The 24,109-nt window shown below is 39.7% G+C and overlaps 1 protein-coding gene across 3 annotated transcripts in view; it reads left to right on the top strand.

The window, feature by feature from the left end:
* TANGO6 (transport and golgi organization 6 homolog) overlaps nt 1-24,109 on the top strand; it is a 190,640-nt gene that overhangs the window by 98,647 nt on the left and 67,884 nt on the right. For 2 of the 3 annotated variants that reach the window (XM_047834685.1, XM_047834684.1), the window contains one exon: nt 11,584-11,724. The exons of the other annotated variant lie outside the window; for it this stretch is intronic. In XM_047834685.1, the coding sequence (XP_047690641.1) occupies nt 11,584-11,724 (141 nt within the window). The remainder of the gene's footprint in view (nt 1-11,583; nt 11,725-24,109) is intronic. 3 annotated transcript variants of the gene reach the window in all.

Raw genomic sequence — 24,109 nt, 5'->3', positions numbered from 1 at the left:
TAATAGCTCTGCCTGGTTTCCATGTGAAACTACAGTTTAAGTCCTACACGTCATGGTTACTGATTTGACAACAAACACTTTCCAAGCAAGTCCTAGCCTGGAGTGCCTATCACAGACTTGCCTAATCATCTCATCAGGACTTCTGCTAGGATTAACTAAGGAAAAAAGGAGCATTTCATTAGAGTTTATATCTTGCCTGTATCACTGCTTGGTGCCCAAAGCACAGAGCAAGTCCCCTAGCTCCGAGACACTGGAGAACATGAAAGATCAGCCCTGTCTTGTTAGAGCTTCAGGCCAGGCAACAACTCCCCCGGGAGGCGTTGGTTCCCTCGGAAGGAATGAGAACCTGACGCATCCATCAGCTCTGCTGATTCTGCAGCTTCTCCTCACGTTTGCTTGAGGTGAAATGCCAGGAGAAAACAGGAGAAAATGAGTCCTCGGTTTAGGTAGATACTCCTCCTGCAGGACCACCCATCTTGGGATCTGGAGGAGATGTAGAGACTTATTTTTTTGCCAAGATTCAGCTAAAAGAGAACCATTCGCTGTTTTATGGGAAACTAGAAGCCCCTCTTTTCTTTTTATCAGGAAATGTTTTGATATCATAAAGAGAATGTTAATGTATTTTTTTTTAACTCTGGGAAAGCTACATAAAGAGAATTAAACAAATGGCATCCTGCTTTTTTATTTCTCACCCTGGAACAGCTGAAATGTGAGTTTTTCGGATGTGTAGGGCAGTGATTACCCTCAAAGCAGCGGTAATTGCTATTTTCTTTTCCTTCCTTCCTCACTTACGCCTTCAGCCAGTATTAGGGCAGCTTTGTGCATATTTCTGCACATACAACAGAATGCTTGATCATTGTGGTGGTGTTGAGGCTCAGTTTTTCTCAGCTCTCTTCCTTACCCCTTCCTCTCTGTCACCCACAGGTGTTCGATAGAGGCAGCCCTGTCTGACAAGGTGGACTCTAAGCTTTTTGGTGCTGTTTTGGATTTTATTTATTTGGGGAGCAGAGTAGAATAAGAGATTTAGGGGACTTGCAGTAACAGGTAGAGTGGAGGTGTTTGAGAATCACTGGTTAAGTGAAGAAATGGGCAGAAAACATGAATAGACACTTCCCTAAAGAAGACATCCGGATGGCCAACAGGCACATGAAAAGATGCTCAACGTCCCTCCTCATCAGGGAAATACAAATCAAAACCACACTCAGATATCACCTCACGCCAGTCAGAGTGGCCAAAATGAACAAATCAGGAGACTATAGATGCTGGCGAGGATGTGGAGAAACGGGAACCCTCTTGCACTGTTGGTGGGAATGCAAATTGGTGCAGCCACTCTGGAAAACAGTGTGGAGGTTCCTCAAAAAATTAAAAATAGACCTACCCTATGACCCAGCAATAGCACTGCTAGGAATTTACCCAAGGGATACAGGAGTGCTGATGCATAGGGGCACTTGTACTCCAATGTTTATAGCAGCACTCTCAACAATAGCCAAATTATGGAAAGAGCCTAAATGTCCATCAACTGATGAATGGATAAAGAAATTGTGGTTTATATACACAATGGAGTACTACGTGGCAATGAGAAAGAATGAAATATGGCCCTTTGTAGCAACATGGATGGAACTGGAGAGTGTGATGCTAAGTGAAATAAGCCGTACAGAGAAAGACAGATACCATATGTTTTCACTCTTATGTGGATCCTGAGACACTTAACAGAAACCCATGGGGGAGGGGAAGGGGGGAAAAAAAAAAAAGGAGGTTAGAGTGGGAGAGAGCCAAAGCATAAGAGACTCTTAAAAACTGAGAACAAACTGAGGGTTAATGGGGGGTGGGAGGGAGGGGAGGGTGGGTGATGGGTATTGAGGAGGGCACCTTTTGGGATGAGCACTGGGTGTTGTATGGAAACCAATTTGACAATAAACTTCATATATTGAAGAAAAAAAAAGAGAATCACTGGTTAAAAACTGGAACCCACGAAAATCCAAGTTCTCAATTTCCTTTTGTATGGCTCCTCTGTTACCACTAATGTCAGCAGCATCTCAAGTCAGAATCATTTGTGAATTTCATTAACATCACTTACCTCCCTTTTTGACATGCTAAATAAAGATACCAGCTAGGAATGAAGCAGTCCCTAGGAAACCCAACTAGACTCAGTAGAGAAATCTGGCCTGTCTCTTCTGGGATGCAGTGTGCAGAGTGCCTCTCCTTCCTCTGACCTTGAAGTTGAATAGAAAGTAAATTTTATGGAGTGACGCTAAGAGCATATACTTGAAAATGTAAGGCTTGGGGCACCTGGATGGCTCAGTCCGTTAAGTGTTCAACTTCAGCTAAGGTCATGATCTTACAGTTCATGGGTTCGAGCCCTGTGTTGGACTTCGTCCTGGCAGCAGTGATCCTGGTTGGGATTCTTTCTCCTTCTCTCTCTGACCCTCCCCCACTCTCTCTTTCTCAAAATAAATAAATAAACTAAAAAAATAAAACAATAATGTAAGGTTGCTGTCTTTGGGCTTAGGATTTGCAAAGCTATCATTATTCCAGCAGTTATTTTCTCCATGACCTCTAGGGGGGGCTGTGGCGTAGTAGAGTGCAGGTTTGCCCGTCTGTTCTGCCATGTGCCAAAGATCTTGGGTCATATTTTTCACCCATCTATCTGTTCCTCAGTTTCTCCCTTTGTAAAATTAGGAATAATAATAATAATACCTACTTCAAAAGATTGTTGGGAGCATTAAATGGATGAGTGCATATAGAAGTCATTAGAATGGACTGGCATGTTGAAAACACTCAGTAAATGTTAGGAATGTTACTGTCTTTGCTATTAGATTTTTATTTATTGCAGTGATACTTTTTGATCCAAATGGCTCTCATTAAGTATAGTTAACTGTCAGTAAATATAGATTATTCACTCCTTTTAACATTCCCCCTCCAAAATGGGAAGTAGAAAAGAATTAAAAAAAATTTTTTTTTAACATTTATTCATTTTTGAGAAACAGAGAGAGACAGAGCACAAGTGGGAGAGGTGCAGAGAAAGAGAAAGGGAGACACAAGATCTGAAGTAGGCTCCAGGCTCCAAGCTGTCAGCACAGAGCCCAACATGGGGCTTGAACTCACAAACCACGAGATCATGACCTGAGCTGAAGTCGGCCACCCAGTCAACTGAGTCACCCAGGCACTCAGGGAAATAGAAAATAATTTAAGCAAACACGTTGACATTATTTTACTGTTAGAATGTATTATTTAAATTCTTTTTTTTTTTTACTTAATTTTTAATTTGAGAGAGAGTGAATGAGCGATGGAGAAGGATAGAGGGAGAGAGAGAGAGAGAGAAGGAGAGAATCTTAATTTGCGCTGGGCGTGGAGCCCAATGTGGGGCTCAATCCCACAATCCTGGGATCATGACCTGAGCTGAAATCAAGAGTTGGATTAGGAGTAATAATAATACCTACTTCAAAAGATTGTTGGGAGCATTAAATGAGCCAACTGAGCCCTCAGGCGCCCCTCGAATGTATTATTTAGATCCTGATATAAAGAGATAGACTCTAGGTACAGTTCTTAACAAACCTTTAGCTGTTAACTGTGACAGTTTATTAGTCTAACCCTGTTTTTTCTTCAGGCCTGGGTAACACCAACTCATATTGTATCTTTATAAATTTGTTGGGGCTTGTCCACACTTAGCAGAGGTTTGGAGCTGTTGAGAAACTTAACATCAAATTGGCATGCTAGACGTTGTCTTTTACTCTAATTATAAAGACAGACCAGCCATCCAGTGGAATTCTCCACACTTCCTTGATTTAATAACCAACTTCCCCAGTTTGTGTAACTTCCTGGATTCTTGGAGCTGAAATTACTGTTGGCTTTCATCATAATGAGAGGGCTCTAATGTAACAGCTGAAGTACCTTGCTAAAAGGAAGGGTATTTTCCTTCCCTTCAGGTTTTAGCCTTTTGTATCTTTGTGCTGTAGAGCTGCAAGAGAGGATAGTCACAGATTAGTGATGATCTTTGGGAATCAGAAGGAAAATTCTCCTGTGCCTGGCCTCTTTGCTTACCCATTATTATTCTTACAGTGAGCTTCCTCTACAGGTTAATAGTATTGTGTCTTCTTTGTAGTTTCTAATATAAACTTACTTTTATTAATTTGAACATAGTTTGTAAAGAGTCACAAAGCTTATCCCCTGTCCTGCTTCTTTCCCCTTTGAAGTTCCAGTCCCCAAAGATAACCATTCCCCCCTCCCACCCCTCTTTAAGTAGTTTCTTCTAGTGATTACTCCTTATTTATAAATAAATTGCTCACACATATTTCTTGTGATTTAACAAACTTTGGACATTATCTACTCATTTTCCATCTGTTGGATGAGTATTTAATGCCTGCACACACATGCACACCTGTACATACCCCTTCCCTCCTGCCCTTTCCCCATCATGATTTTTGGCTACATCATTGGGCTGTATTTACTGTTGATTACTTGGATATTATTCGTTGCTGAGCCTAGTTCAGTCTTCCTTTCTTATGCATTTGTTTAGTTTTCTGTGTAATTGTTGCTAAGCTCTTCCTAATTATTTAACAGCTGTATCGGATACGTATCATTATGTCATTCCATCTTTGTTCTCTTTACCCAGACTTCAGCCTTTGACACCTATCCCATTCTCTTTGTCCTTGTTTTGGGGTTTATATCTTTTTATTCCTTAATTGTCACTTCAGTAGGATTTTTTAACTTATATTTTTAAAATTTATATTTGATAGATAGTGTATTACATAGCTCAAAGTTCAAAAGGTAGAAACAGATACAGAATAAAAACTTTCTCTCCTATCTTTCCCCATTTCCCTCCCCAGAAATAACCAATATCATTAATTTATTGTGTATCCTTCCAGGAATATTTTATAGTATAGTTCCCTTTTGTATAGAAATGGTTGAATTCTATACACATTGTTGTGCACTTTGCTTTTTACCTAACAGTAGATTTTAGAATTTATAACAGTTCTTAAAAAGCTTTATTTTTTATTTAAAAAATTGTTTTTAATGTTTATTTTTGAGAGAGAGAGAGAGAGAGAGAGAGAGAAGAGAGAGAGAGCATGAGAAGGGAAGGGGCAGAGAGAGAGGGAGACACAGAATCTGAAGCAGGCTCCAGGCTCTGAGCTGTCAGTACAGAGCCTGACACGGGGCTTGAATTCACAAACTGTGAGATCATGACCTGAGCTGAAGTCAGACACTTAACCAGCTGAGCCACCCAGGTACCCTAAAAGCTTTTTTTAATTTTTTTATGGATACACTGTATCACATTGTGTGAGTGACCACAACTTAATCAGTCCTCTATTGATGAATACTTAATTTGTTTCCAGTCTTTTCTTTACCAGTAGTGGTAGAGTGATGATTTTGTACATAAGTAATTTTCTCCTTGTGCTTGTGTATCTGCTAGGACAAATTCCGAGAATAGAATTTCTGGCTTAACACAGGACTTAGAATTTTAGATGTATTATATTTTCCTACACTTGTAAGACAGATTCTGTGAAATGTGAAATATTTGATTTTTTTTCCCATTCAAGTGACAAATCCTTTTCCCCTTCTGTCCACCGGCACCCAATATAGGGGCAACCAAAATAGGTTTGAATACAAAAGTAAGTGGATACTTTGCTCTTGGAGGTGGATTTCCCTTTATATTTAAGATGTGATATATTATTTTCTCCCCTTTTCTTCTATTCTAAAAACCTAAAAGGGTAGATATGAAATAGCTTTTATCATACTTTCAATAATAACTTTTTGGGAGATAATTCACACACCATACGATTCACTCATTTAAAATATACAATTTAGTGGTTTTAGTGTATTCACAGAGTGTGAACCCATCATCACAATCATTTTAGAAGGTTTATATCGCTCCAGAAGGAAACTCCACATCCATTAGCACTCACTCCCTATTTCCCCCTACCTCCTACAGCCCTGGGTAACCACTAAATCTACGTTCTGCCTATAGATTCACCTATTCTGGATATTTCATATAAATGGAATCACACAATATGTGGGTTTTATGTTTCTTACTGTTTTGTCTCAGAAGTACCTGAGAAGTTTGAGTGAGTAGGTGGTTTTTCAGGTTGATGTGGGCATTTTGGGAGATAGGTTGTTCTCTGCCCGGGAGAAGGGGGCAGGTTAGTTTCAAAGTGGAGATTGGCTTAGAAGATTCTTGGGAAAGAGCCAGTCAGCAAAGACATTCAGAGCTAAACTATCTTTCCTACAATGCAAGAGCATTGTGTAAGGTAAGACTATACCTAGACTATTTTTACTGCTGAAGATCTACAGAATCAGTGAACAGCTTGCTGAGGAATCATCTTGAAGTCAGTGCTGTTGGGATTAGAATACATTTCTGGCTTTGCAAGGGAAGTCTTTGGGGGAAACACACAGTTATTTTACAAAGTTGACTGTCTCTATTTTGTTGCATGATGTACTTTAAATAATATTTTTTTTCATTTGAGTTAATTTGCTTATATCCCGAGCTTTGCCAGAAAATACAGATCAGAACGCTTTCATGAGCCCTAGCCGGTTTTAGATTCACCTTTACCTTCTACGTCACTTACCTGTTATACCATACCTTGAAGTGCGTAGTCATTTTCCGGCAGTCAGAGCAGGGGCACGTATCTCTCCCAGACTCATTTGGTTCTTATTTTGCCAAAAGGATTGATGTGTCATGTTTCCTTGAAGCCCGTGCTGACCCAGAAGTTACCCCACTTTCAAATTACAAAGGAATTATCAAGTGCAAGGGACCAAGGGTCATGTGAAGGTTACGGCCGTGTTTCCTCCATTGTCAAAATTCAGGGAGCTTTCAAATAAGAAACAAAAACGGTCACACAAAATTTCATCTCTTTAATTGTTCTGCAGTCTTAACCATCATATGTAATTCTCTTTGCTGCTTGGTGTAAGAGTGAGGAGGGAGGTGCCCTTGTCCTCTAGGGATTTATAAACTCCTAGGTGGCAGCTGTATCCTAGAAGGTAAAACTCAAACAGTCAGAGGGCCATTTGGCAGCAGTCTGGGGAGCAGGCCAGCAAGAAGATAAACAGTTGCTAACCTGGGACTGTGGGAAACAAGGAAACCAGGCTTTGCTATTGGCAACCTTTTAATGCAAGAGTGGAAGGATTTAAAGCTCCCCAGTGGAATTAAAAGTTTGGCATTATAGGAAAAGTACTTAAGTAAGTAAATAAATACATACATAAATAAATCATTTTTTTTTTAATCTGAAGAAGGATATGTTAGGATTCCTTCGATGAAAAAAAATCGTATCGGCATACACATAAAAGGATATTTATTGACTTATTTATGTAGAGTCTAAGTGGGTGGAAATACAGTTGAATCCAGAGGCTCAAAGTGTGATTATCAGGTCTCTTCCTTTTCTCTTTCCCTCTCTTGGCTTGATCCTCTTCTGTGTTGGCTGTATTTTTGAGTGGGCTTTCTCCACATAGTGGCCACAGGCAGCTCTAGGCTAATAACCTCAACAGGGAAAACACACACACACACACACACACACACACACACACACACACACACACACACACACACACCCCAAAACCCTATTTGTCCCAGTAGTTGCAATGTGGGATCCAGAATTGAGTCCCATTGCCCATTACTGAGCCCATCATTATGTGGGCTTGGGGTGGAATGTCCTAACTGGCCAGGTGAGTTCACACACGGAGGGGGGAGAAAGTGGGCAGTTGGCTCCACTTAAACCACTTAGACTAAGTGTAGGAAAAGGATAGTTCCCAAAGGACCACCAGGTGTTGCTACCAGAAGACAGAGTAGATGCTATGTGCAGCCAGATCTCTGCCTGCTACAGAGAGGTAATCAAGAGCTCACCTGGTTTTGAAGTAGATAGCAAGATAATGTTGTTAGAGGTAAATATGTGTTCTCTGCTAAAGATTAATGAGAGGAAATAGGCATAAACAACGTAGGAGGGACTTCAGTAATAAATGTTTTTCAGAAAAGCTAGAAATAGATCTAAGTTTTATTAAGCAGACCCCATTTTCCCACCGATTTCCATTATAAAGTCACAGCTGTATTCCTAAAAGGGAACAGATCCACCAGATTTCTCACTTGGGAACTTCTGATGAAAAAGCAGTTATGGTCGCTGTAGATCTGTGGTGTCTACCAGAGCTTGCTATGTAGCAGTGGTACAATTCTGCCAGAACTGCGGTTACCAACTACCAATTCACTTTTGCTTTGGGCTTCTTCAGATTTGGAAGCTGTTTCCTTTCCCTCCCTTAGTAAACAATCTCCCTCCCTCCCTTTCTCTCTCTCTCTCTCTCTTAAGAGAGAGAGAGAGAGAGAGAAAGAAAGAGAAGAGGAAAGGGGCCGAGGGAGAGAGAGAGAAAGAGGAAGAGAATCCTAAGCAGCCTCCACGCTGAGCGCGGAGACTCACCTGGGGCTCGATCTCGCGACACTGGGATCATATGCTCCTAGCTGAAATCAAGTCTGATGCTCAATTGACGGTGCCACCCAGGCGCCTCTATTTATCTTTTTCTTAGCCACTGACATTTTTCCTTTGCTAAGACAGCTTTAACTTCATCTTGGACATCCAAGAGCTTTCCCATCGTTTTGCATAATAGAGCTAACTACAAATGCAGTGTCTCATTGTGCCAACAGGGGAACTGTCTGATTCAGGTTCTGTCACAGCCTGAAACTTCCTTAAGAGCAGAGCTTTTGCTTGTATAAGATTGGAGGCCACATAAAGGAAGTGGTGGTTAGGACCACATGCAGGGACTTCCCAGGCTTTTTGGAAGCAATGAAAAGGTAGGGGTGGGGAAGGCAGAAAAGAAGCAGGTACAGGCAGCCTTTAGCAAGTGTACTGCCTTTGTGCATATCTGACTTACAAGAGAATGGAATCACAACCTACAACATAGAAAATAGTATGTAGACTTTGCCTGCACGAATGTCAAGTTTAAACGGGAGATTGGCAAACTCAGATGAAAAATTATTAAAGATTTCTTAAGCATTTCTATTACTCCTTCCCCATCTTTCTTAATTCCTGAAATTTATATCAAGACTATATCTTTGAACTCTTATTAATTCATTCATTCAACAAATAGTTACTGAGCGCCTGCTGTGTGCTGGCACTCTTGTAGGCATGGAGGCTACAGCAGGGAACAAAACAAAATCCTTCACTTTGTAAATTTTACCTTCTAAGGAGGACAGTAGTCGATAAATAAGCAAATGCCATATATAACGTGTATAGTGCTAAGAAGAAAAATCAAGCATAAGGAGTGGTAGGAGGAGGCTGCCATTTTATATGTGATAAGTGTGATATTTGAACAGAGACAGGATGGAGCTTGGGGAGCAAGCCCTAAGGCTACCTGTAGGAGGAGAAGCCTGGGCAGAGCGGGATGTCAGAGGAAGACAGTAGACCTGAAGCAGCGTGGTCTACTCTAAGAACAGTGAGGAGGCCAGAGGTGCTGGAGGATAGTGAGCAGGGGAGAGTAGTGGTAAAAGATGAGGTCAGTGAGTGAGCAAAGGCAGGTGGCGATGGGGTTTGCTCACAAACAAGGGAGAGGGAAACCATTGAGGGCTTTGGGCAGAAGAATGATGGGGCCTGATTTGGTTTAGCCAGATGGTTCCAGCTGTGATGAAGGTAAATGGTAAAAGCAGACGGGGCAATTAGGAGATTATTGGAGGGAAAAAAAAAGGAAATCAACAGGCCAGAAATGATGGACCAGAGTAGTTGAAGTAGAGGTGGTAAAAAGAAGCAGTCTCTTCCTGGATATATTTTGAAACCTGTATTTCTTTCCTTTGTTTTTTTCTTCCTCCCCACTATTCTTTAAAAGTGTGTAACGTTTTCTTCCCAAGTAACCCAATTTGTATTTATATAATTTTGAGTCTAGGGGCTTTATTTCTAATTCTGTCATAGATCATATATCCCCTCCTCTCTCCGTCCGTGTAAAGTTTGCTCGATATGGGGCGGGGCTCAGATAATGATTACACATCTAGGAGGTACTGGCATGATGGGAAAAGGAATCAGGAAGTGAAGGAGTTTCCCTTTATCTGCAGTTTGCCTTTCCACAGTTTCAATTAGCCTCGGTCACCTGTGGTCTGGAAGCAGATAATCCCCCTCCTGACTAAATCATCAGAAGGTCAGTAGTAGCCAAACACTGTCACAATGCCTGCGTCACTGACCTCACTTCGTCTGCTCATGTAGCCATTTTATTATCTCACGTCATCACAAGCAGAATGTGGGCGAATACACTACATTAAGATATTTTGAGAGAGAGAAAGAGCACATTCACATAACACTTATGACAGTTGTTATTGCAATTGTTCCAATTGTTCTATTTAACTAGTTATTGTTGTTAATATCTTATTGTGCCTGATTTATAAATTAAACTTTATTAGGGGCACCTGGGTGGCTCAGTAGGTTGAATGTCTGACTTCCACTCAGGTCATGATCTCATGGTTTGTGGGTTCAAGCCGCACATCAGGCTCTGTGCTGACAGCTCAGAGCCTAGAGCCTACTTCAGATTCTGTGTCTCCCTCTTTCTCTGCACTTTCCCTGCTTGCACTCCGTCTCTCTCTTGCTCAAAGATAAATAAACATTAAATCAAAAAGTAAATTAATTAATTAAACTTTTTCATAGATAGGTATGTATAGGAAGAAACATAGAATATAGAGTGTTTGGAACTATCTGCAGTTTCAGACATTCACTGCGGGTCTTGGAACATATCCCCTGCGAATAAGGGGGGGCTACTACCATACTTGGAAGAGAGACTCAAGAGCAGGACCTTCCCCACTTCTGATCAGGGAACTCAGCCATAAGTATGGGTCTCCTACTGATCATGCCCAAAATGCTCTGAAGATATTTCCTTGTGGAAATTACTCTCATCGTTGACAGTTTTACAGAGAATACTCATATTGGAACAGAGAACCGCAGCAAAGACAGGAAGCACTGCTGTGCTTTGGCAGGAATAATACTAGTCATAGAACCATAGAGTCTCAGACTTGGAGGGCTCTCTGGAGGGTATTTAATCCAGTCTTCTCCTGCTGCTTGTGAATCCCTGCCACAATATATAATCATATACCCTCTGCTTTAAGAGACTAGAATCCAAGGGCGCCTGGGTGGCTCATTTGAGCATCAGGTTGAGCGTCTGACTTTTGATTTTGGCTCCAGTCATGAACCCAGGGTGGTAGGATTGAGCCCCAAGTCAGGCTCTGTGCTGAGCATAGAGCCTACTTAAGACTCTCTTTCTCTCCTTCTCTCTCTCCTCCTCTCTCCTCCTCCCCCCCGCTCTCTCCCTCACTTGCACTCTCTCTGTCTCTCTCTCTCTCAAAAAAAAAAAAAAAAAAGAGTCTAGAATTCATAAATCATAGAATGCCAGTGCTGGAAGTGATCTTAGAGAACACATAGGACTGAGACTAGAAGAATCCAGGAGTCTGAACTCCCAGACCCGTGTTCTCTGCACTCACTATGCTGTCATTCCAAATAAAGGGCAGCCCTTCCTGGTAGAATTACAGAGGTGGGTTTAAGTGTCTCAGTGTTCATCCCGTCACAGGCTGTCTGGGTTTATTTGCTTTCCAATTTTAAACCATAATGAATCCTTTCTTTTTATTTTTAACCCCAGGGGTTGCCTTGCTCTCAGATGTGTACCCTGAGAAAATCTTGCTTGGCCTGTTGGCTCAGTATGACGGTGGTAAAGACAAGCACATACCAGAGACCAGAATGAAAGTCGGGGAAGTCCTGATGCGAGTTGTCAGGGCATTAGGTGAGTTTTCCACGGCCTGGAAAATGGTGGGGGGCAGTATGGCTTCGGAACAAAGTCTGTGTACCTTGGAGGTTTCTTATGCTAGCAAGGGGAGGACAGTTTCAGGGCTGAGATGAACTACTTCCTGCTCAAGGATTTAGCAACAATCCACATGCCCACTAAGGGATTGGCAGCAATAGTGCCTGTTTTCCTACCACTGCTTGTTCTCCGCCCCTCAGCTATGTTGGGGCCTGATTTTCGTTGGAGCTGGAATGAGAAGTTTCACACTGGCTGAGCAGCAGCAGGAGGAATGTCAGACAGGGAAGGAATAGCACTAGCTCTTGTTGAATGGCTACTGTGTGCCAGGTCGTCTGCATACATAGTCTCATCTAGTTTTCCCAACAAATGCTACAGAGAGGCTGTTGTTAGACCCGTTTTATAGGTGAGGAAATCGTGGTGCAGAGACCTTCAGCAGTTTGTCCCAAGACACTTTCAGCTGGTAAATAGTGGTGCTGAGAATTGAACCCCCCAACTCAAAGGACGTTGCTCCAGACTACATAAGCTGAGAGTTGTAAGTAAGAGCATGAGCTCCTGGGTCACAATATCTGGGTTCAAATCTCAAACTGCTGCTTATTGGCTATGTGACCATGGAAACATTTCTTAACGTCTTGGTACTTCAGTGTCATCGTGTATAATATGAGGATATTAATAGCACTTACTCATAGGGCTATTGTAAGGATTAAATAAGGTAATACTTGGAATAGTGTTTGGCACACAGTACAGGCTCAATAAATTTTCATTTTTGCTAACAAGAAAGATTGCTTTTTTAAACAAAAGAAATACTTTATTATTTACTACTTATTGAGTACCCTTAAGGGGCTGGGAGATGGGACACTGGGGAGTCAGGACAAAGAAAACAATTGTTCACGTTAAAGATGGGGGTTAAATTAAGATAAACTAACAAATTTCTCCATTAGTCAAAAAGTATACTGTTGTTATTTTTATATCGGGCTATATAACATAGAATTGGGAGGGGGTTCTTTAACTTGCGTTACATAAACTTAGCCATTGACTGCTACACTGAATATAGATAGCTTGAAGCCTTAAAATAAGGCAAACCAGTCATTCAGGTGTGGCCAGTGGTATATAGTGTCCATTGAGCCAACCAGCTGCCATGTTGAACTTGGAGAATTAAGGTGTGTTTGGGGGCCATATTCTCACTCTGTATGTCTGTGTCACATTACATTAAGAGATGTAGTAGCATCAGTGGTTAATATTTTGGCCTGAAAACAATGCCATGCCGAACTGGACTTCTTCTTTAATCTAGATCAGCATCTTCTCAAGCACCGATAGATTTGTTCTCGGCCCGTTAGTAATTCCATCATGTATCCCCTAGCCTGTGACCTAAGGCAGAGAGAGAAGTGATCTCAGCTTCAGTTTGACTAATTTGTCTGTGAGCTCGTAAATGTTACTCTACCCAATAGGTGAAGATTTTGGAAAACAAAATAGCTTTTTGCCACTTGCTTTGAGAAATCACACTGATTTCTTCTTTACCAGCATTCAAAGTATTTACAAAGCTTCTGAATAACCATGCATTATTTCTTCAGATATAGCCCTGAATTTTCCTAATTTCTGGGCGTCCCTCCTGGTTAAAAAAGAGGACCTAGATCTCTACCCACTTAAATAATTTTTTTCTACCTAAATCTTTTGATTAGTGAAAGAAAAATCTCATGAAAGTGAAATTTAGAAAAAAAAATGTTTTCTAGTCTTTAAAGAAAGACCAACTTTCTATATTTGCCTTAGTCCTAAATATGGATCCGAAACATACCAGACAAGTGCACCATTATAAGAAATCATTCTCTCACAGGAGGTGTGAATGTTAAGCTTCAAGTATCTCAGGTCCAAGTGCAACCTGTGACTTCTATTTGCGTCTATCATTGGGATTATTGGAGCTAAGAAGGAACGTATGCCATACATAGACTACATCAGTGTAACATGTACTTTCTCTGTAACTTCTGGTAGACCTCTACCGCCGGGATGATGAACACCAAAATGCACGTTTCTCAGTCTCTAGTGACCAGGGGTGGGAGTGGAGGTGAAGAACTGGGTGGATTGGGAGAGAGGTCTTACTCCACCTTACATGTGCCTATAATTAGCCCAATTCCCAAAACAGTCTTTTGCAGGCTGTTTCAAAGAAAACTCCATCAATTCTCAAAGTTCTAATGTTTCCATAGCCTACTCTTCTAGGTATCCAGCCATAGATACCGCCTTTAGCTTTACCTGCCAGTTTCTAATTCACATTACCAACATGTCCAAGTGCGGAGACGAGGTGGCTTGCTGAAATCCTTTCACTGGAGTTAAAGCCCGTTTTTACAACATAGCCAGTATTCTTAGTTTACCAGTGATATGGAAATCCCTGTGGACAGCCTCTCTGTAAGGCTTCCTTAATAAGTACCCTGCTTTCATTGGCCTGGGACTTGCTCTGTCCCCACCCCCAGCTCTTCTTTGCAGCAGGGGGAGTTCCACAGGAGAACGAGGCCCACAGGTGGGAACCGGGTGCGGGACACTGCTGCTTCCTCTTGGCATCATGCCTAGTTCCCCAAGCACGTCTGCTTTCCTTCCTGCTGCTAGACGATGGTGAAAATCAGGAGCTTTTTTCTTGCCATTTTTAAAAACAGAGGTATCACACACACACAGTGAAGTATAGAAAGTATACTAACGTCAGTGTAGAACGCTTGTAGTAGCCCATGAAGTTTCCTTTTGTCCCTTCCTAGTCTCTACCTGCCCCAGAGGTAAGCACTATTCTAAACTTTTTGTCACTGTCCGTTTATTTTGATTGTTCTCAAACTTCATTTTAATGGACTCAAATCCCCATATTTCTAGTATGCCGACAGATCTAGACACTTTTGTAAATCAGGGTCAAATTTGAGGGCTAAAAATACTTCATAGGCATGCTGTGTATGGTCTTTCCTGTTGTCTCACAAGAGGAGGCACATAATGTCTGGTCGTCTCATTTTAGTGGTGCTGAGGGCGATTAGTGGTGTTTCTAGTCAGGTATATCTGTTATAAACTTCTCCATCAACCTTCCTCCTCCTGGTTTTAAGTAACCATTGATAATTGTAGCCTAGATCCATTATTTCATAAGGGTTGTATATTTTTTTTAGACATTAAGAAACAGCTACAGAGAGGGCTACTAACTTGCCTAATGTCACACAGCTAATTAATGGTAGATCCCGAATTTGAACTCAGACAGCTTGACTCCAGACCCAGTCTTATTACCCAAAACAGTGTTGCATCCTGAACATTCTCCCATGTTATTAAGCACCTTTTTCCTGTCATTAACATGGACATTTTCCACATCCTCTGTAATTTTTAATGATTGCATGGTAATATATCATTTGAATGTACCATAATTTTTTTAAGTGACCAACTTACAGGTTGGTCCGAGTTTTTGCTGTTATGAATTACATTAAGATGAATATCCTTGTAGCTAAATCCTTTGTGCAGATTCATGATCATTTCCTAGGAAAACAATCTTCTAAAAGTAGAATTTGTTAAAAGCATGTGCATATTTTTAAAGATATTTATTGCTAAGTTGTCTTCCAGGGAGGTTGTGCCAGTTTATTTATTTAAAATTTTTAATTTGAGTATAGTTGACACACAATGTTAAAGTAGTTTCAAGTGTACAACATAGCGATTTGAGAAGTTTATACGTTATACTGTGCTCGCTACAAGTATATTCGCCATCTGTCAACCATGTAATGCTGTTACAGTATCATTGACTGTATTCCTTATGCTGTGCCTTTTGTTCTTGTGACTTACTCATTCCATGGAAGCCTGTACCTCCCACTCTCCTTTAGCCATTTTGCCCGTCCCCCTGGGATTGTGCCAGTTTATATTTCAGTGTTTGAGAATATTTGTCTATACCCTCATCAGTACTGTATATGCCATGTATTATCATTTTTATCAAGCACATGTATAAAGAAATGCTACCTTGTTTTTACTTCCATTAATTCCATTGATAAGGTTAAACATTTTTCATATATTTATTGACTAAATTTTGTGTGTATGTGGAGGGTGTGTGTGTGTGTGTGTGTGTGTGTGTGTGTGTGTGTAAATTGGCTTTTCCTATTCTTTCTCCATCTTTCTGTTGGGGGTATTGATTTTGTTATTTGATTTATAAAACCTTTACCTATTTAAAAATTGTGAACCACTGAAATTTATGTTGTGACTATTTTCTATGGGTTGTTTACATTGTAGTTGTGTTCATACTTTCTGTTTCACTTTATTTTGAAACACAGAAGTTTTTTATTTTGATATAGGCAAATCTATCTACACCTTTATGGTTTTTATTCCTATAGGAAGGCTTTCTCAAACCAAGATTATATATTAATCTGTATGTTTTAATCTCTACTCTTCAATGTAGAAAATATTGTGGAGAGATTTTGGTTTCGTTTCTTTTATTTGAGGAACTGTTTAGTTTTTTATTGTACTTTTAGAAATTTAATCTTAACACATTGCTAAATTACCAATCACTCCAAATGTTTCTCCATATGTTTCCTCTTATATGGCCCAGTGTCGATGTTGACAATAACCTGTGGACTGTTATCTGTCATTGCAGTTTTTAAAACTTCTTTTAAAAATATATCATTAGAATACTGTGCCCAAGATAGTGAATTGGCAATTGGGACATTACTTAAAAAGTAGAATTAAAGTGAAGAGGATTGAATACATATGCGACGGTATTTCCTTCTGAGGCCGCCTGGAGCCTTATTCCTGATCTGATGGAGACTACACAGCTTTCTCACATATGCCAGATGCGATATCTGCTTTCTCTTCAGCAGGGCTGAACAAACATTGCCCCGTCCTTTGTTCTCTAGATTAGTGATTTTCAAATAGGGAGGCAGGGGAAAGAATTTTGCTCCCTAGGAGATATCTGGAGACATTTTTAGTTGTTACAACTGGGGGCAGGAGAATATTACTGGCCATTTAGTGGGTATAAGGCAGGGATGCTCCTCAACAGCCTACAGTGTACAGGACAGCCCCCTACAATGCAGAATGATCTGGCCCGGAATGTCAGTAGGGCCCCATGTTGATATACCCTGTTGTAGAGCTCATGTGGACCATTCTGTTTCTGCTTTATAACATTACTCACATGTGATAAATGCAGGACTACAACATACAATTATGCAGGTTGTTCACAGCCATAAAAGTTCCAAGAGGTGTTATTGTATGAATGGCATGCCCTGGAGTTGTACAATACTCAGTCATTCTGGTGGCCTTGACCGAATTTCCGGCCTATCTCCCATCTGTTACTTTTTATATTGCCATCTCACTGGAGAGAGTTTGAAAAAGTTATTTGTTCCTTTCTGTAATATATTTACACATCCTTTTGGATGTGGGAGCTTGTGCACCTGGTTTATCTATTTTATACCAATCTTATGACCGTAATTTCCAGTGATATCTTTTCTGATACCTGCTGAATTCGGGAGTTGTCCTTATTAAAAAGCCTGTGTCTACCTTTGAGGTGATTATATACGCCTCCTACCCTTGCTTGCCTTCCTTTTACATTTAATGGACCATAATGTGAACTAGATTATATTTTTAAATTATCTCTTATATTTAGGGAAGATTTATATACTTTTCCAGCATCTATTTCATATTCTTAGAAAGGAGAGAGAAGAATACATGAGATTGCTTTTTATTTGTACGTGGCTCTCATGTGACTCCAAAGCTTAGGTCAGAAATCCTTGACAGGAAAGCAGTTTCCACCTCTCCCCATAATAATACCCAAACATTTTCTGCATTCTAATTTAATTTCCTGCTTTTGTCAAGTTCTAAATAATATAAATTCTTGGGTTATATGATAGCTCTTCCTAATACTCAAAGGTTTGTTTTTTGTTTTTAGTCTTGAGTATACTTATTTTTTTCTTAATCTTGGGGGTAGGAGTATCAATATAGTTTAGTTCAGAAATGTTTTTTGATTAGCCACTAAATGGCAGATTCTGTACCTGGGGCTGGAAGTAAGAGCATGAAAAAGCCATAGTCTCTTCCTGCAAGGAGCTTACAGTTTAGTAGGAGAGAGTGGCTCATACACAGACCATCGCTGTCAGGTGGTCTGCTTGTGGAGGGCACTGTAGGAGCGCAGGGGAAGTGGTCTTTGTCCTTTTTCTTGAGATCCTGCAGTTGAATGTGGTACTGTACTATGGGCCTGCATCAATTCCTTGTCCTTATCACCACACCGCAGGCCAATTTTTGAAAAATAGCTTTTTGTCTGATAGTTTTCAGAGATTTTCAACTCACAGCATATGTCTGAATTAAGATAAAAGGGTAGGTCGGACATGTGAATAATTGGATAGTCTGGGAGTTGAGTATTTATAGATTTCAGCAGCAATAGACAACAGTCAAGGATTAGAGTTTTCATATTCCAAAAGGAGAAATTTTTCAGCAAAATTCAGAGGATCAAATGAAATGCTTCTTGCCAAGTCTGCCTAGGTTAGCATCAATATAGTTCAATGTAACGAATATTTATATTAATATAAACTGGAAATACTAATCTGGCTGGAATTGATGGTTGAGGCCCAGACCGAATAACTATTTTTTTTTTCTCATCTTCCTTCTCTTTTTCTTACTCATGTCGAATTTTTTTGAGAGGTGTAACTTTAAAATCTATTTATAGACCTTTTTCATAATTGTATCAGTAATCCATGGTCATCTTGGACAATCTGGAAGATATGAAAAAGTATTTAAAAAGGTGATCACTAATAGTTCCACCATTCAGAAGTAACCACTCTTTGTTTACATTTTGATGTCTTCTTCTAGTTTCCTTTTCTTTCTCATAATTGTAATTATACTGTATGTATACTGCTTTTTTTTCATTTAACATTACTTATAAGCACTTTTCCATGTCATTAAAATTTTGAGAATATAAGATTTATTGGTTGTATTATAATCAATAGCTTGAATTTATCATAATTTTATTTAATTATCTTTTAGAAAGAGATTATTGTTTATTAGGTTATTTCCAGTTCCTTACTTTATGAGCTGTGCTATTGATTATTCTTGTACATAAATTCTTTTGGTAAGTCATTGATTCTTTCCTTAGGATTGGTTCCTACAAGGAAAATTACTAGGTCAAAAAGTATATGCATGCGCTTAAGGCTCTTGATATTTAGAGCTAAGTTGCCCTCCAGAGATGTGTACTCTTAGCAGTGAATGAGACTGCTAAGTTCTCACAGAGAAAAAATTTTCCATGACTTCAGACCATACTTCTAACCCTAACCAGCCATCTCCAAAATGTGTACCTTTGCTTCCAGAATGAATGGAGGAACCTGTCAGAGAATGTTGGTCCGTGGGTGGGTAGATGAAAAGATGAAGAAGCGAGGGAGGGAGGGAAGGAGGGGGAGAAGGAGGGAAGGACTGATGGATGGATGGAAGGGTGGATACATGACTCAGTGTGAAACCACTGCTGCTCCAGAAGTGCACCTCAGATCTGGTAGTGTCATCATGATATGCAAAGAACAGTACGCAATTATTTTTAGAGGCAAAACGTAGTCTTCTAATCAGCAAGCTCAGACAAGTTCCAGTTTACTGTAGGTCAGAAACTTCTAAAAACGAGAGTGAAAATAGAAAGCCACAGTCATGTTGCTCCATCTGAAGAATTTACCTTCAGTGAACTCTGTAGGAAAGATCAGGAATTAATATTTGGAATGAGGAATGAGGGGAGAGAACCAAATCTCTTGTCTCTGTTGGAGTATGCTATGGGAAGTAGAGTGTCACCTGGGAATAGTGGGGCAAAACAGCTTATATTTCCAGGTTAAAAGGCACTTTTTCTCAAATTACTCTATATTCCAAGAAAAGGGTGGGTCCTGTGCTTGAGGGTATATTTCTAACTCTTAAAACCTGTAAAACACCCTTATTTAATGTGCTCTGTCAACTTTTCCATATTACCTGCTTCATTTTTTACGTTTTAGTTCAGCAGTCACTGCTACCTTAGAGTTCATCCAAATCGTGAGCAACCCATGATCCCATCTAGCTCAGGTGAAGCCCATAATGTGACTTTAGAAACCCTATCGTCTTCCCAGAGAGGAGGGAATTCAGCCCCAGATTCTGCTCTGACAACCACCTTCTTCTAGCCAGTTGTAGAAAATAAAGGAAAATGGGATAATTGGATTTGTCTAGTAGGTTACTCTGATTTCCAGTTGGTTTGGCCTGGGAGTTAAGATGAGAGGAGGATCTTTTATTGTTATTATTATTTTTAATTTTAATTTAAGTTTTAGTTAACATACAGTGCAAAGTTTGTTTTAGGAGTGGAATTCAGTGATTCATCACTTACATTCAACACCCAGTGCTTATCACAAGTGCTCTCCTTAATACCCATCTCCCGTCTAGTCCATCCCTCACCCACCTCCCTCCAGCAGCCCTCAGTTTGTTCTGGATCATTAAGAGACTCTTGTAGTTTATTTCCCTCTCTCCTCTTTTCCCCCTGTTTCCCGTAGAGGAGAGGAGCTTTTAAATGACTATAATATTGTTATAGTATGGATGTATCACGTAGTTTTTACCATTTATTCAACCATTCCTCTGTGCTTGGACCTTCAGTTTTTTCTGTTTTGTGTTTCCTATGGCATACAAACTGCAATATGAATTCTCATATATGTGTGCAAACAGAAATATATATTAATATGTATATATGCATTTTCTGTATATATGTACATGCTAAGTACTGGGCCTTTATTTCTGTAAGATCGATATTTGCCAAAGTGGAATCACTGGCTCAAAAGCTGTTTATATTTTAAATTGTTTATATACTAACAGATTACTTCCTAAAATTGTGGGTGAGTTAGAGCTCTTTGCACCCCCTGCTATGTGTGTTGTCAGACAGAGAAAAATATCTTTTGAAAATTGTGTTTTTCAAAGGGAACAGACTAAGCAAGTTCTTTGTTGTGTTATTTTCTTTGTCTTGATTGCAATGGGGGGAAAAAGTCTTGCTTTTAAGAAATACATTATTAATACATCTTGCTCTTAAGCAATTTACAAGACTAGTCAAGGAATGACAAATCAGCTTTAGAAGTATCTTACTCAACAAAATTTGTTCAAAGGTGCAGTATCATATCGTTCACTTCAAGGGCATTCTAATTAGGTAGTTTCCAGAAATATTTTAACTTTTACTTTAGTGATGAAAAAATTTTACTTTGTGGGCTTTTCTTTCATAACACGTTTGGCTCTCTTCTGTGTCGTAAACAACCCCAGAATTTAATGGCTTAAAGCAACAACCATTCGTTTGTTCAGAATTCCGTAATATGTATCAAGCTTGGCAGCGCAGCCCATGTCTGCTTCACATGGAGGTGTCTGGGCTCAGCTGGTGGTTCTTCTGCTGCGTGGAGTGTAGGCTGGGCTCACCCAGGAGGCTGCACTTGGCTGGGGTGCTGACTGGGGCAGCTTAGTGCTCTTCCACATGGTTATTCTCTTCCCTGTGTGTGGACACTCATCATTTGGTAGTTACCATGCCTATTAAGAGCTCAACCTAGAATTGGCTTAGTATGACTTCTGCCACATTCTACTATCAAAGTAAGTTGCACATCCAGCCTAGGTTCAAGGGGAGGGGAAGTAGCCTCTAATTTTTGATGAGAGAAACAGCACTGTGTTTAGGGATGGTGTGTTGGCAGCCACACCTGTGTGTACTAACTACCACACTACCAAAAATAGTGGTGGTTATTGCCACAAGCCGAACAATACGGATAAAGGAAAGTCCAGTCTCTCCCAAATATTCGTTACATTTACTATTCTTACCTCCCAAGGAAAACAATGATAATAGTTTGGTATACATTCTGTCATACCTTTCCCTGTGCTCCCATAGATACATGCAGACATATATGGGCTTTTTCCCTCTTTTACAAAAACAAATTTTAATACTATTACCATTACTCTTAATATTAGTACATGCTATTAATCTGTAATTTCCTTTCTTTGAAGCCAACTTTACCAAGGTATACTTTACATACAATAAAATGCTCCCATTTTAAGTGCACATTTCAACAAAGTTGGATATAAATCCATGTAACCATCACTACAGTCAAAGTATAGAACATTTTCATCACCTCAAAAAGTTCCTTTGTGCTCAAATTATCTCCCATGTCCCATTCCACACTCCACCCCAGGGAACCCCCGATGAATTCTGTTACCATGGGTTAGATCTGTCTTTTCTAGAGTTTTACGTAAATGGAGTTATACAATGTGTACCCCTTTGGGTTTACTTCTTTTGCTTAGCATGCTGTTTTTGAGATTCATCAATGTTGTTGTGTCTATCGTTAGTTCACTACCTTTTATTTCTAAGTAATATTACTTTATATGAATATACTACAATTTTTTCACACATTTACCTGTTGATGGACATTCAGATCATTTCCAGTTTTGAGCTATTATGAGTGTGGCGGCTATGAACATTCTAGTACAAGTCTCTGTGTGAATGTATGTATCTTTTTTCTCTTGGTTAAGTACTGATACTGGAATTGCTGGGTCATACAGTATATGTATAAGAAACTGCCAAACTGTTTTCCAAAGTAGTTGTACCATTGTACATTATGACCAGCAATATATGAAAGTTCCAGTGGCTCCATATCCTTGCCATCCCTTTATCAATACTTTTTTTTTTTTTTTAGTTTTTAGCCATTTTAGTGGACTTATAGTGGTATCTCACTGTGGTTTTAATTTGTATTTCCCTGATGACTAATTATGTTGAGCACATGTCTTTTTATGTGCTTACTTTCTATTCATGTATCTCTTTTGTGAAGTAACTTTTCAGATCTTTTTCCATTTTTAATTGTATTATTTATTTTTATTGAGTTGTAAGGGTGCTTTACATGGAGAGGATACAAGTCCTTTGTCGGGAATATGTATCATGAACATTTTCTCCCAGTCTTTTCTTAATGGTGTCTTTTGAAAAGCAGACATTAATTTTTTGGTTAAATAATATTTATTTATTATAATATTAAGTAAATATGCAAAAACATAAAATTAGGTTATAATTTTTAGTTTATTTACAGCTTTAAAAACAAACACATTTACTATTTTTTAAGTTTATTTATTTTGAGAGAGAAAGAGTGTGTGTGCATGTGCACAAGCAGGGGAAAGGGCAGAGAGAGAGGAGAGAGAGAATCCTAAGCAGGCTCCACACTATCAGTATGGAGCCTGATGTGGGGCTTGATCCCACATACTGAGAGATCATGACCTGGGCCAAAATCAAGAGTTGATTGCTTAACCAACTGAGCCATCCAGGCCCCCCCCCCCCCATAATTAAAATTTTAATGCCAACAGCAGCAAAAATATCAAATTTATAACAGTATTTTAATGTGATATATCATGTTTTGCTAAAATTAAATCACTGTCCACAGTGTGAATATTTTGATGTTACAGTGGAGAATTCTTTTAGATCAGCATGCCCAAATTATTATGTGCTGCAAGATAAACCCTTACTCCCATATATTCCTTCTCTGCAAATTACTGCAAAACCTTTGGGTTCTGAAGTTGGGCTGCTTGCACTCAAATCCCTGAATTTTGAATGTCTGACCATAAGCAAGCTACTTAACACTTCTGTGCCTCAGTTTCCTCATCTGTAAAATAATCATAATAATAACACCTACTTCATAGAACTGTTGTGAGGCGTACAGGGAGTTAATAAGATTAAAATGCCAGGTATATAATAAGCACTCGATGCTTATTATTACCTGAAGCTCCAAGTATTAACTCTACAGGGACTAAAGCCTCAGGCCAACTGGGACACCAGACAGCAGTGGGTAGAATTTCAACTTTCTCGGGAAAATAGGAACTGAACCCAAACCAGGCTTCTAGCATAAAGCCAGGGACCAGGTTTGTACTACCCCCACTCACGCATAAGAACTAAAGGTACAGTTACCACTGGGAACAAGCTTCTCTCTTGGAAGGTCAACAAAGACACACCTACCCCCAGACCGTGCTCACTGGTGACTAGGGCTTATTTCTAGTAATTTCCCAAGGATGAAGGCCCCTGAAGTAAAACTGCTTCAGAATTGGGTCGTCTGCATCATCAGTTTCTTCTTTCTACTAAATTACTTCCATCTATATATAAACATTACTTAATAAATTTTTAAACAAATAAACAAAAGACTTCTCAGAAAACTATCTCCCCTTCTAGTTATTGCCCTATTTCTCTGGTCTCTTTCATAGTAAAACTCTTAGAAAAAGTTGTCTGGATTTGTTTGCTGTACTTTCTCCCTTATCATTTTTTTCCCAAGTCACTCCAGTGGTACTTTCATCCTCAACATTCCCGTATCCACCAAAATATTGAAAAAGCCATTGATTCCTTCTTCATCCTCACTTTACCTAATCATCCTGTAGCATTTGATGTGTTTGGCCACCACTTCCTTTTCGA

This window comes from Prionailurus viverrinus, chromosome E2 (assembly GCF_022837055.1).
Source record: "Prionailurus viverrinus isolate Anna chromosome E2, UM_Priviv_1.0, whole genome shotgun sequence".
NCBI lineage: Eukaryota > Metazoa > Chordata > Mammalia > Carnivora > Felidae > Prionailurus > Prionailurus viverrinus.
Note: the sequence above shows the minus strand (reverse complement) of the source record. Positions and strands in the feature narration are given on the sequence as shown.